This window comes from Hyperolius riggenbachi, chromosome 4, assembly GCF_040937935.1.
Source record: "Hyperolius riggenbachi isolate aHypRig1 chromosome 4, aHypRig1.pri, whole genome shotgun sequence".
NCBI lineage: Eukaryota > Metazoa > Chordata > Amphibia > Anura > Hyperoliidae > Hyperolius > Hyperolius riggenbachi.
This window is the reverse complement of record NC_090649.1, coordinates 328,418,886-328,433,119: the sequence shown is the minus strand read 5'-3', so window position 1 is coordinate 328,433,119 and position 14,234 is coordinate 328,418,886. Positions and strand designations below refer to the sequence as shown.

Genomic DNA, 14,234 nt, shown 5'->3' with positions numbered 1-14,234 from the left:
TCACCCTTGTCCTCCTCAGGACTTACTGTTTTCTATTGTGCAGGGGAGACGTGGTTGATCCAGCTAGAGTGGCGGGTATGTGGGGAAGAGGGGGTGTCTCTACTTACTTGCACTAGAGTGACAAGGTGACCTGGAATGAGGGGAGGAGCTTGAGTGCTCTAGTTCCACCCCATTGCACTCGCGCCAGTATAAATACGTGGCACAGAGTGGTGTTACATATCCACTACATCCAGCAATGATGTGCCCCTAATGACGAGCCCAAATGTGCCCAAAGTAATACATTTTGCGGCACAGGATGGATCCAGCAGTGATCACAGTGTGGGACTTGATACAACACTTTTATCTAAATGTTATGCTGTGTTGGATTTCATCCAGCAAAAGCGACACCTAGCTGGATCCATTTTTCCTATGTCGGAATATGGCAAATATTTGACCAATACGGGAAAAGGCCAATTTCAAACATAGCCCTGGATTGGAAAGGGTTTAAAGGGTCTTATGCATATATCTTCACCATGGAGAATGTCACTGGGAACCAACTTATGGTTCTGTACAAGACAGTCTTCAGGGTTGAACAAACTTTTAAAACCTTTATGGTTACTACTAAGTAGTGTCTGATTGAAACATTCTTTTCCTTCTAGCCTTACATTTTCCTGTGATGGCCATCATCTTTACACAGCAAACAGCGAAGGAACTGTGATTGGTTGGTGTCGCAAGGACCAACAACGTCTGAAGCTGCCCATGTTTTATTCATTCCTCAGCAACTATGCAGCATGTTAATATACACATTAAAGTCCTGCTATATTTTTCTAAATGACTGACCTTTTTGGAATTTCATCACATGCCTCATTTGCATTACTTTGAAGCAAAAAGTAAGCTGAGAATTATGTAAGGTTTAGCATTATGGTTGTCACTGTCATCAATTTAAATATGTATCTAAAAAAACAAACTCACAAAAATTAAGTATCACAATATATGAAAACTGTGTAAAGTAGCCACAATATATATTTTTTAATAAATAATTTAAAATGAAATCTAGTTGATCTCCACGTTCCTCATTTATAAATCATATATTTATTTAACCCACATTTTTCATAAAAGGATCAGTCATTGCTTAAAGTAATTCTACCACCCAGTCTGCTATGCAGCTCCCAGGAGCGCACCATTGTTTACATATTCCTTTTGAAAGAATTAACCAAATCTCCCAGGATGTTGGAGGATCATTACGTTGCAGGCAGCTATGTCCATTTTAGAGAGAGATTGCTATACTAAGTGCATTAACCATTGGTTGATTACTGTTAAATTAGCCAGATACAGAGAAAAAGATTTGAGTGACATTTTGCATTGGTCGGTTATTTTGATCACAATATTTACATAGTTATTTCCCACAAAGTTAATTGATAATTACCAGCCAACTTTGAAGACTTCAATCTTAATGGGATACTATTGAGTGCAGCAGAAATGTTGCTGTTAAATCTGTGGAAAATGTATGGTTTCGCTCTGCAATGAGGAGATCATGGATGCTCACACGAAGGAGCCTGCCCAACGGACAGGTGAGTTAGAGTGCGCTCAACTATGCTAATACTCTGCAGGGACCCTGGGGAAGCAGTATAATTGGGGGGAGATCAGCTCTAAACACTCAGAAGAGATACCCCCCTCCGCCCCTTTGTCTCCTGTTGACCACCAAACTTACCAACCTGGCCGTTTCTGTATTATCGATTGGTTTGAGACCCAAATTAATCAAATTTATGACAAGTGACATGTTGGGGCATCAGTCTTTGGCAGATTTGATTGAATCTGCTGAGGAAAGTCGCATTGTATATGGGCAATTTGAGTCATCAGATGACCAAACCACTCTGATATGGGCAAATGTTGTTCTTATTTTTAAATCTTTAAATTTCTTCATGTACAGTGATGTGAAAAACTATTTGCCCCCTTCCTGTTTTCTTATTCTTTTGCATGTTTGTCACACTTAAGTGTTTCTGCTCATCAAAAACCGTTAACTAGTACTATTAGTCAAAGATAACATAATTGAACACAAAATGCAGTTTTAAATGATGGTTTTTATTATTTAGAGAGAAAAAAAAACTCCAAATCGACATGGCCCTGTGTGAAAAAGTGATTGCCCCCCTTGTTAAAAAATAACTTAACTGTGGTTTATCACACCTGAGTTCAATTTCTGTAGTCACCCCCAGGCCTGATTACTGCCACACCTGTTTCAATCAAGAAATCACTTAAATAGGAGCTATCTGACACAGAGAAGTAGACCAAAAGCACCTCAAAAGCTAGACATCATGTCAAGATCCAAAGAAATTCAGGAACAAATGAGAACAAAAGTAATTGAGATCTATCAGTCTGGTAAAGGTTATAAAGCCATTTCTAAAGCTTTGGGACTCCAGCGAACCACAGTGAGAGCCATTATCCACAAATGGCAAAAACATGGAACAGTGATGAACCTTCCCAGGAGTGGCCGGCCGACCAAAATTACCCCAAGAGCGCAGAGAAAACTCATCCGAGAGGCCACAACAGACCCCAGGACAACATCTAAAGAACTGCAGGCCTCACTTGCCTCAATTAAGATCAGTGTTCACGACTCCACCATAAGAAAGAGACTGGGCAAAAATGGCCTGCATGGCAGATATCCAAGGCACAAACCACTTTTAAGCAAAAAGAACATTAAGGCTCGTCTCAATTTTGCTAAATAACATCTCAATGATTGCCAAGACTTTGGGGAAAATACCTTGTAGACCGACGAGACAAAAGTTGAACTTTTGGAAGGTGCGTGTCCCGTTACATCTGGCGTAGAAGTAACACAGCATTTCATGAAAAGAACATCATACCAACAGTAAAATATGGTGGTGGTAGTGTGATGGTCTGGGGTTGTTTTGCTGCTTCAGGACCTGGAAGGCTTGCTGTGATAGATGGAACCATGAATTCTACTGTCTACCAAAAAATCCTGAAGGAGAATGTCCAGCCATCCAGCCACCAACTCAAGCTGAAGCGATCTTGGGTGCAGCAGCAGAACAATGACCCAAAACACACCAGCAAATCCACCTCTGAATGGCTGAAGAAAAACAAAATGAAGACTTTGGAGTGGCCTAGTCAAAGTCCTAACCTGAATCCTATTGAGATGTTGTGGCATGACCTTAAAAAGGCGGTTCATGCTAGAAAACCCTTAAATAAAGCTGAATTACAACAATTCTGCAAAGATGAGTGGGCCAAAATTCCTCCAGAGCGCTGTAAAAGACTTGTTGCAAGTTATCGCAAACGCTTGATTACAGTTATTGCTGCTAAGTGTGACCCAACCAGTTATTAGGTTCAGGGGGCAATTTCTTTTTCACACAGGGCCATGTAGGTTTTGAGTTTTTTTTCTCACTAAATAATAAAAACCATCATTTAAAACTGCATTTTGTGTTCAATTATGTTATCTTTGACTAATAGTTGATGGTTTTTGATGAGCAGAAACATTTAAGTGTGACAAACATGCAAAAGAATAAGAAATCAGGAAGGGGGCAAATAGTTTTTCCCATCACTGTAAATAAATGGCCATAGGTTTGTGTTTGAGGACTTGTGTAGAGCAGTGTTTCTCAAATCTGTCCTTGGGACTCCCCAGTGGTGCATGTTTTGCAGAAAACCTTACCTATGCACAGGTGGGGTAATTTGTGTCTCAGCTACATGGAATCTTCCTAGCTGAGACACTAATTACACCACCTGTGCATAGATTAGTCTGCCTGCAAAACATGCACTGTTGGGACAGGTTTGAGAAACACTGGTGTAGAGTACAGGCAAATGTGTTGAAACTGGTGAAAGATTTGCAAGTTTGGGTCTGGGTGAGTTTCCAGATACAGGGAGTGACTTGCATTTGGCTATCCAGGTCATTGTTAAAATCTGTAAAATGTAAAATTATTTTATTAGAATTGTACAATATAGATTTCTTCACTATCCCCCAAAGCTGTTACACAGTGTTTCACTGCCAAAGTTAAATTATTCATTGTATTTAATTTATTTTCAGATTTATATAATATAACTTTCTGAAAATAACTGAAAGCTGTATGCAATTTTTTGCTACCACTGTAAGAAGGAAAAAAAAGAAGAATTCTATCCTATTAAAGTATATTTTTGCATCAACTTTTTCTTTTAAATGTAGCTTGATTACACATATAAGATGACTGAAACCCTGTTTAGTTTAATCACTGATGTGTGAAGTATGAGTAAACTACTAGAAAACTGAAAAAAATGTTGCATAGTTTACAGGGCTGAGAAAAGATGCCTACACTAATATGTAACCTCTCAGAACTAAAGTTATCGATAAAGGTATGGATGTTGCATGTTTGTTGGACATGCTAAACACATTCTTACAGCAATCATTAAAGAGAAACGCTGACCAAGAATTGAACTTTATCCCAATCAGTAGCTGATACCGCCTTTTACATGAGAAATCTATTCCTTTTCACAAACAGACCATCAGGGGGCACTGTATGACTGATATTGTAGTGAAACCCTTCCCACAAGAAACTCTGAGTACGTACTCCTGGCAGTTTCTAGTCTGTGAACCTTGTTGCATTGTGGGAAATAGCTGTTTACAGCTGTTTCCAACTGCCAAAAAAGCATGCAGCACCTACATCACCTGCCAACAGTAAAAATGTCACCATGTAATAAATGTCAGAGTGTAAATCAGGGATTTAAAAGATTTTACAATGGTGAAACACTAAATCATTTATACATAATTATTGTAAAAATGCAGCACTTTTTTTATTACATTATTTTCACTAGAGTTCCTCTTCAAGAGTCGTCATGTCACTGCTGTCAGCCCGGCATGTTCATTTTTCAGAAGAGGAATAAAAGGCTGTCAACTGCAGGTGAATAAAATGACAAATAATGAGACTGTCTATTAAAGTCCAGACCAGTTAATTGCTAATACCTGAGCAGAGACAGTCCCAGAGGACTGGTGGCCACTTACATAAGGATTGTTACCCAAGAGCAGCCAATTACTGTCACCCAAGGGATCAGAACTCTGTGAGTCCTGTACTGACACGTTACTAACCTACAGGCTTAGTGGCATGTTTTGTTGCTATGGAGGAGGGATGGCAGTGAGGTGGATGATAGAGAGGTTTCAGCAGGCAGTGTAAGGAGGAGAACAATGCAGTTGGGCATCATAACTAAATTTCAGGCATTCTGGGTCTTAAGACTACGCCAGGGTTCGCCTGTACACATCTGTATACATGCTGGATTTTTGCCGAGATGTTTCTGAAAGGCCACCCTGGCTGATTATCATTCTGTTAAACATTCCAAATGTGGTTTTCGGTGTGATGATCTGTTACTTAATTTGGTCAATGTTTTGAATGTATTAAATGTTTGTCACATTTCCATAATTTGCAGACGTTACTTTGTTTTTTTTGCTTACAATATATTATTGCTGTGTTGTATATATTGTTCCTCACCCCAGGTCTTAAATAATATCATTTTGTTGTATTAGTTATAGATTGTGGGAAGCATGGTGGGTGTGAAATGCTTTTTCTCTTCTTTTGGAATAATTTTGACATATGTAGTACTGTGTATTCTGTCTTTTATTTTTATTTTTTTTTTTTATTCAAATAGCTTTTGCCCATGCTTGCCCAGAAGCCCTTGTGTGTTATCTCAGCAAGTCTGCATCGCCCTTGGCCTTTACATGTATTACACTGTTTAATGAACAGATAAGCATTGGGCAGTATAAAACCCACCTAAGAGGCTCTAACTCTGCACCATATAATTATTTTTTGTATCCATCACTTTTTAAACAACTATACTAAAATAATTTTCACTGAGAAATATATTTTAATTTTTTTCAGCTGTATGCATATATAAATGTCATCACATCTAAAGAACAAAAAATGGTTTTCATAAAAGGGACTTCAACAATTTCTCCACGGATACGTTAAAACCCAGCTAAAGCTGTTTAGAAAGTATTTGATATGGGAAAGGGATAAAATATCTGGGTTGTAATGCGATCTGTGTCAATGTTTTTGTTTTTAATGAAAAGGTATGACATGCCTCATTTCATGAGGAATGTAGCACAGACTGCAATTACACATAAAAGTGGGTACATCACAGTTCCATACATCCAAACATTAAGGTCAAGTTTTGTCTGGCATTGTACTTAAACAACAAAGTTAAAATATTGATTTTGTTTTGGTCCCAAAAAAAATAGAAAACTTGTACAAGGCGTTGTAGCTACTTGAACATTTTTATTTCTCTATGGGCCATATGCAATTCACGTTTTCACCTGGGTTATATATATATATATATATATATATATATATATATATATATATATATATATATATATATATATATATATATATATATATATATATATATATATATATATATATATATTGTATATGTGTGCTATTGCAGTTATGTCCTCGACACTTTTGGATAAATCCAGGTTGTCCTCTGGATATGCACACATTCTACTTCAGTAACCTTGTAAGAATCCTCCCTATGGTTTCCTATGATCAAAGCAAGAGTTACAAGTTAGTGCAACTTAGCCCGGGTTTCCTGCATCACTTAAATTCCCTGAAATATTACTTCTGTAGCCTTCTCCCTTTCCTAATAGACTATTAATAGTGCTCTTACTACAAGAAAAACCCTTTCATAATTCATCAGAAAATTAAAGTGATCTTGTGGCCACCTCAGCGCCTTATCAACAATTAACAGGTAGGCCCTATGTGATAAATTCATGAATATTTTGCTGTCACATCCACACTCCCACCACTTACTGAACCACTTCATCCTTTGTTCCTAATGGAATTAAAGTAGTGGAGGTTTAGACATGCCCCTTTCCAACATTATGATTTGGAGGAGTTGCAACAGCCAGCTCAGTCATGCCTCCCCTCACTTCCTCTCGCTCAGCTTGTGTTAGGAGGGGGTAGGGGAAGTACTAACATTTTAAGTTATATACTATTTTTTTCCCCCAAAATAAAGAGTCTGTTTCATAGTCTGTTGAGAGTAGTAAAGGGGTGAGGAACACAGAGTTAAAGGGACTCTGAGCAGTGCAGAAACTATGGAAAGATGCATATCATTTTAAAGCTCTCTTTCTCATCTTTCCAATGATATATAAACCGCCGCCCTACTCCTTTTAGTTTTCGCTATTTTCGCCGCAATTTCAATCGCGAAAATAGAGAAAACTAAAAGGCGTAGGGCGACGATTTAGGTGTCGCCAGAAAGAGGAGAAAGAGAGCTTTAAAATGATATCCAACTTTCCATAGTTACATTGTATTATACAGGGCGACTTTTTCTGCTGAATGGAGCTGCTGACACTGGGAAAAGTAATACAAGAAACTATGGAAAGATGGATATCATTTTAAAGCTCTCTTTCTCCTCTTTCTGGCGACACCTAAATCGTCGCCCTACGCCTTTTAGTTTTCTCTATTTTCGCGAATGAATTCGCTGCCGCGGCAATTTCAATCGCGAAAATAGCGAAAACTAAAAGGCGTAGGGCGGTGGTTTATATATCATTGGAAAGAGGAGAAAGAGAGCTTTAAAATGATATGCATCTTTCCATAGTTTCTGCACTGCTCGGAGTCCCTTTAATAAAAAAACTTCTGCTGGGCAAGGACTTTAGGTTCAGTGTTCTTCAGTCCTTGAAAACCTTAGTAAATTAGACCCAATGTAACAGGGGGCATCATTCTGCAACCTTTGAAATAAGGTGAAAGCTAATTTTATAGCTGAAAGCTGTAAGGCTTTTTTTTCTAAGAAAATTGCATTTCTTTTAATAGTTACTTGTCGGTAATAGTTTATTTTCATATGTCAGGTTTGCTTTTGTCTTCTTGGCAAAAATAATTGTACAGATGAAAAGACTAACAAGGTATTATAAACATTATAAATATTTTATGCATGGTTTGTTTGTGCCCATCCACTTTGCACAATTAAAAATTAAAGCCATAAATGTTTCCTGTATTATGTTTATTTTGTTTTGGTTGTGATGTGACATACATTATTAGCATGTGTTTCTTTTATTAAAGTCTCCCACAGAATTTATACACTATATGTTGCTGAGTTATTACATAAATCATTGGTTATCATGGTGAGGACATTCATCAGTTTATTATTTGACTGAATTGTGTTGGCCAGCGGGTTACAGACAAAATTGTGAGTTCAAAAACAAACAATATGTGATTCTCTAGTTCTGAGCACAAAAGGATAATTTAATTAGTTCTTTAAGGGGGCACTATGGTGAAAAATAGCAAAATGTAAAATATGTGCAAACATACAAATAAAAAATGTTTTTTTCCAGAGTAAAATGAGCCATACATTACTTTTCTCCTATGTTGCTGTTACTTACAGTTGGTAGTAGAATTCTTGCCGAAGCGACAGGCTTTGGACTAGTCCTCTCTTCATAGGGGATTCTCAGGGATTTATTTATTTTCAAAAGCACCTAGTGAATGGCAGTTTCTCTGTCCAACTGCCTAAAAACTGTGTAGCGAACAGGGAAGCTGGCCAGCATCATTGTTTAAATCCTTTTTAGGGAATATCTTTTTAAAGAATAAAAGCCTTGCTGAGAATCCCCTATGAAGAGATGGACCAGTCCAAAACCTGTCACTTCTGTCAGATTTCTACTACCTACTGTAAGTGACAGCAACATAGGAGAAAAGTAATGTATGGCTCATTTTACTCAGAAAAAAAAACATACTTCTTATTTTTCTATGTTTGCACATATTTTAAATTTTACAAGTTTTCGCCATAGTGCCCCTTTAACCACTTCAGCCCGCAGGTGTTTTCACCTTAAAGGGGAACTTCAGACTAAACAAACACTGTCATCAAATTACATTAGTTATGTTAATTAGAATAGATAGATAATATAATAGCTTACCCACCCTGTTTTAAAAGAACAGGCAAATGTTTGTAATTCATGGGGGTTGCCATCTTTGTCATGGGGCAGCCATCTTTTTGGTTGAAAGGAGGTGACAGGGAGCAGGAGACACAGTTCCAACTGTCCTGTGTCCTGATAACCCCTCCCAGCTGCACACGCTAGGCTTCAAATGTCAAATTCAAAATGTTAAAAAAAAAAATTGCACCAAAACAGCAGAACGAGAACAACATCAGAAATCCCATCATGCTTTGCACAGCATCACGGGAAAAAAGCCCGGGCAGTTTTCTTCTGTGCAGCTAAAAATGAGGCTTGTATAAGAGAAACCAAGTTCTGATGCTGTGAAACTGTTAAAGAAACACCAAGCCTTTTCAGTGCTGCTGAGTCGATTTTTAGTCCGGAGGTTCACTTTAACCTCCTGAGCGGTATGGACGAGCTCAGCTCGTCCATCACCGCCGGAGGCTGCCACTCAGGCCCTGCTGGGCCGATTTTCCTCAAATAAAAAGCAGCACACGCAGCCGGCACTTTGCCAGCCGCGTGTGCTGCCTGATCGCCGCCGCTCTGCGGCGATCCGCCGCGAGCAGCGGCGAAAGAGGGTCCCCCCAGCCGCCCGAGCCCTGCGCAGCCGGACCAATCAGTTCCGGCCAGCGCTAAGGGCTGGATCGGAGGCGGCTGACGTCAGGACGTCGGCTGACGTCCATGACGTCACTCCGCTCGTCGCCATGGCGACGAGGAAAGCCAAACAAGGAAGGCTGCAATCAAACAAGGACTTCCTTGTTACTTATGCTTGCCGGAGGCGATCAGAAGAACGCCTCCGGAGCGCCCTCTAGTGGGCTTTCATGCAGCCAACTTTCAGTTGGCTGCATGAAATAGATTTTTTTTATTAAAAAAAAAACCATCCCGCAGCCTCCCTGGCGATCTCAATAGAATGCCGGGGAGGTTAAGGACTGCAGCAATTTTCCCCTGTCAGCGCTCTTCCCATTCTTTCTACAATCATTTTATCACTACTTATCACACCTAAATGATCTATATCTTGTTTTTCACCACCAATTAGGCTTTCTTTGGGTGGTATATTTTATTCTAAATGCATTTTAATGGGAATAAGAAAAAAATTGAAAAAGCATATTTATTTCTCTATTTCTGCCATTATAGTTTTAAAATAATACATGCTACCAGAATTAAAACCAACACATTTTATTTGCCCATTTGTCCCGGTTATTATGACATTTAAATTCTGTCCTTGGTACAATGTATGACGACAATATTTTACTTGGAAATAAAGGTGCATTTTTTTTTTTTTTTTTAGTTTTGCGTTCGCCACTAATCACAAGTAGAGATGCGAGAGAACAGTTCGCCAGCAAATCTCTATGTGCCTGTACTACTTCCGGGTCGCTATGACCCATAGTAGTACAGCTGCGCTGGGCTGGCGGTGCGCGTCTTTGATCGTGCGCCTGTTGCCGGGCGCACTCTGCGCATGAGCGTGACATCACTCATGATGTCACACACATGCGCAGAAAGAGCCCGGCAACAGGCGCGCGATCATGACGCGCACCGCCGGCCCAGCGCAGCCGTACTAATACGGGTGATAGTGACCCGGAAGTAGTACATGGCGAGGGGTTTGCCGACAAACGGTTTGCGAACCGTTCGACGACAACACTAATCACAAGCCCTTATTTTGCAAAAATAACAGCAATATACCCTCATGGCATACATATTAAAAAAAAGTTCAATCCCTAAGGTAAATATTTATGTATTTAACTGTCTTTTTTTTCTTTTGCATGTGTTAATGTTTTGCAGCTATGGGGGAGGTGGGGGGTTCAATAGGGTTTTAATTAATATTAAATGTATTTATTTTTATTATTTTAACTTTACCCTCCCTGGCGGTAACCCCGACCTACATTTGGGGTAGCAACCGCAGAGTATTACATGACCCCAGGAGGAATTTTTTGAATACAACTTGTTGTAAACCTTGTAGCTAGCATTAGACTAGCTACCTGTGTCCCCTAAGTCCCTCCGCTCTGCTCTGAACTCCTGATCGACGCTGTTATACGTACCACCACCCTGATCCCGCGATAGCGCAGCCTCTCCAATCACCTACAGGCTTTGCTGTTGGGAGGATCGGGACGGGACATCTGACGTCATGTCCAATCATCGCCATAGCGACGACTGAAGCTGATTGGGGAGACTGCAGCTCTCGTGGCATTGCGGCTGGGTAAATATAAGTGCCGGCAATCGAGGGGATCAGAGAGGTGCGGGGGACTTGGGGGACACAGGTAGCTAGCCTAGTGCTAGCTACAAGGTTTACAACAAGTTTTATTCAAAAAATTACTCCCATGGACGCAACCACCGAAACTGCATACCATAAGGAGGGTTAATACTACTTTTTGACACTTTCCTGCAAGTTACCAGGAAGTGAATGATCTTCTTTTTTTTTTTTTTTACTTTCAGTTTTATGAATCAACACGCCTTGTGATTTGAGGCAAGTTGAATTATTCACAGGGTTGGCCTGAGATAATACACTCACTCCCCTCTACAATAGCTGCCGGGACAGAGCGTGCACCCGCTGCAACACCACTGGATGGAGATATTCGTTCAGATTGTTGCTAAGCGATTCCTGCTGGACGTATATATCTGTCCAGTTAGGCTCAAGTGATTAATGCTGAATAGTTCCTTGGTGGTTATCATTTAGATCTTCCAGTTATGATAGTTGCATGCATTTAAAGCTACGTACACACAGTAGTTGGCTGCCTCTGGCCAAGAAAATAGCATGAGTACAGGTGTCCTCTGAGTAGGGGCTTTGCTAGTGTCCCAGGAGAGCTATGTGTGCTGAAAGTGGGTGCGGTCATGGGTGGAGCCAAATGTACATGAACTTAGCAGCAGTGTAACCTGGGCTATGTTCACAGTGGTGCGTTGTGGTGTGGCTTAACAGCCGCTTTGTAACATGGCTTGCTGCACTGAGATGCACCACCAATAGCAAACACAGTGCAGCAGGTGTGTTCCCACATAGAAATATCATAAATGGGCAGCATTTCACAATAATAGGCAGAGAGTCCCCTTACCTGGATAAGGTGTTGGCCTGGGTGCTCTGCTTTGCCGACCTGGTGGTGATGTTGAGCTGGCCTCATAAATAGGCAGCATTTCACAATTATATGCAGAGAGTCCCCTCGCCTGGCTTTGGGGGTTAGCCTGGGGGCTGTGCTCTGCTGACCTGGTGGTGATGTGGTGATGTTGTGCTGGCTGGCCTGGCAATGATCATGGCCAGCTGGTAGTGATCATGGCTGGCAGTGAAGCTGGTTGGCCATGATCATGACTGGCTAGTTGTGATGCAAGGCTGTCTGAAAGTACTGCTGATTGGCCAGTGCTGGCTGGCCTTGATCCTGGGTTGGCTGGTCATGATACTGGCTAGCTGGCTGGCCGTGATGCTGGACTGGCTGGCTGACAGTATTGACACAGACATTGCTCAAGTAAGCTGCTATCACCCACTGCTGCCATACATATTGAAACTTTGGGCCTTGATTTGCTGGCACAACATTAGATACAAGGAGCCTAGGGACACTCCCATGCTGCAGGAACACTCTTCTGAGCCCTCTGCTCCCCTCTTCATGTAACCTCCGGCTGATGACTACTGTGCATTGAGGGTGAGAGGTATCTTATGGCTGAGCTGCTGGATGTGACAGCTGCCATGCGGCTTGCCTCATATATTTTGCTTGCTCTCCGATTTATCCTAAGTGGCCACTAGTGACATTGCTGCCCAAAGACTGTTGTTTCAACTCCATTGGCTGGGTTTTGAATCTTCTACACTACTTTTTGCAGATTCAGGATTTGGTTGCTTCCATCTTATTGAGTTTGTCCCTGCCCTGTTGAGTGGTTGTGTGGTGTGTGGCTAGTGGCCATTCTGCATGGGGTTTTCATTTTAACTTATTTTTGGATATTTTTGATATATTTATTGCTAGAGCTTTATTGCTAATGTTTATGCTTTTATAAAATGAAGTATTTTGATCTGACTATTGTTGCACACACCTTCTCCTTTGATTCCCTTGAAATCTACATGTCTGGCTGGTTGTGATGCTGAGCTGGCTGGCCGTGATGCTGGGCTGGCTGGTTGACAGTATTGCTGTCTGGCAGTGATGCTGGCTGACTGGTGATGATGGCTGGTTGGCGGTGATGCTGGCTGATTGGCCATGATACTTAATTGATCTGTGACATGCTACTGATTCTATGGGGCTAGCAATGCACCTGCCTCTGTGGCCGCTTAAAGATCCGATGCACTGTATCTTTAAAAAGAAAGGTGCTTGAAGGTGAAATTTGAGCAAGAGAGACTGCATCGCTTCCTATTTAGCGTATTATAGGTATGCAATAAGAAGTAATGCGCGAGGACATCTTGTGGCCAAGTAGTAAAATTACACCTACACACAAATATAAAGACCCCAAAATACATTTAAAATTAACACTTTACCTCCCACACTATCCCCTTATCACCCCAAAAAATGTTTTTGCATTTAAAAAAAAAATACAAATTAAAAAATATACATAGTTGGTTACCTTAGGGACTGAACTTTTTTAATATGTATGTCAAGCGATTATATTACTATTAGTTTTGAAACTATGGGCTTGTAAATAGTGACGGTCGCAAAATTGAAACAATGCACCTTTATTTCCAAATAAAATATTGGCGCCATACATTGTACTAGGGAAATATTTTAAACGTTGCAATAACTGGTACAAAAGGGCACATAAAATGTGTGGGTTTTAATTACAGTATCATGTATTATTTTAAAACAACAATGGCCAAAAACTGAAATGATTTCAATTTTGTTCTTATTTTTCCTGTTAAAATGCAGTTAGAATAAAATAATTCTTAGCAAAAAGTACCCCCAAAAGAAAGCCTAATTTGTTGAGAAAAAAACAAAATATTGTTGTGATAAGTCGTAATAAAGTTATAGGCGAATGAAAGGAAGGAGCGCTGACTGGTGGAAATTGCTCTGGTTTTTAACCACTTGAGGACCCACCCTTTACCCCCCCTTAAGGACCAGCGCTGTTATTTGTGATCTGTGCTGGGTGGGCTCTACAGCCCCCAGCACAGATCAGGGTGCATCCAGAGCGATCAGATCGCCCCCCTTTTTCCCCCACTATGGGGATGATGTACTGGGGGGGTCTGATCGCTCCTGCCTGCCGGTGTTGCGGGGGGGGGGGGGGGGCACCTCAAAGCCCCCCTCCGCGGCGAAATCCCCCCCCTCCCTCTCCTACCTGGCCCCCCTGGTGTTCCGGGCTGCACAGGACGCTATCCGTCCTGTGAAGCCAGTGACAGGACGTCCCCTGTCACATGGCGGCGATCCCCGGCCGCTGATTGGCCGGGGATCGCCGATCTGCCTTACGGCGCTGCTGC

The 14,234-nt window shown here is 41.0% G+C and overlaps 1 protein-coding gene across 2 annotated transcripts in view; it reads left to right on the top strand.

Annotated features, from left to right (window-relative positions):
- Positions 1 to 811, top strand: part of LYST (lysosomal trafficking regulator) — a 287,630-nt gene extending 286,819 nt beyond the window's left edge. For both annotated transcript variants that reach the window (XM_068231777.1, XM_068231776.1), the window contains exon 52: positions 639 to 811. In XM_068231777.1, coding sequence (XP_068087878.1) covers positions 639 to 777 — 139 coding nt within the window. In that variant the 3' untranslated portion in view covers positions 778 to 811. The remainder of the gene's footprint in view (positions 1 to 638) is intronic.
- The last annotated feature ends 13,423 nt before the right edge of the window (positions 812 to 14,234 follow it).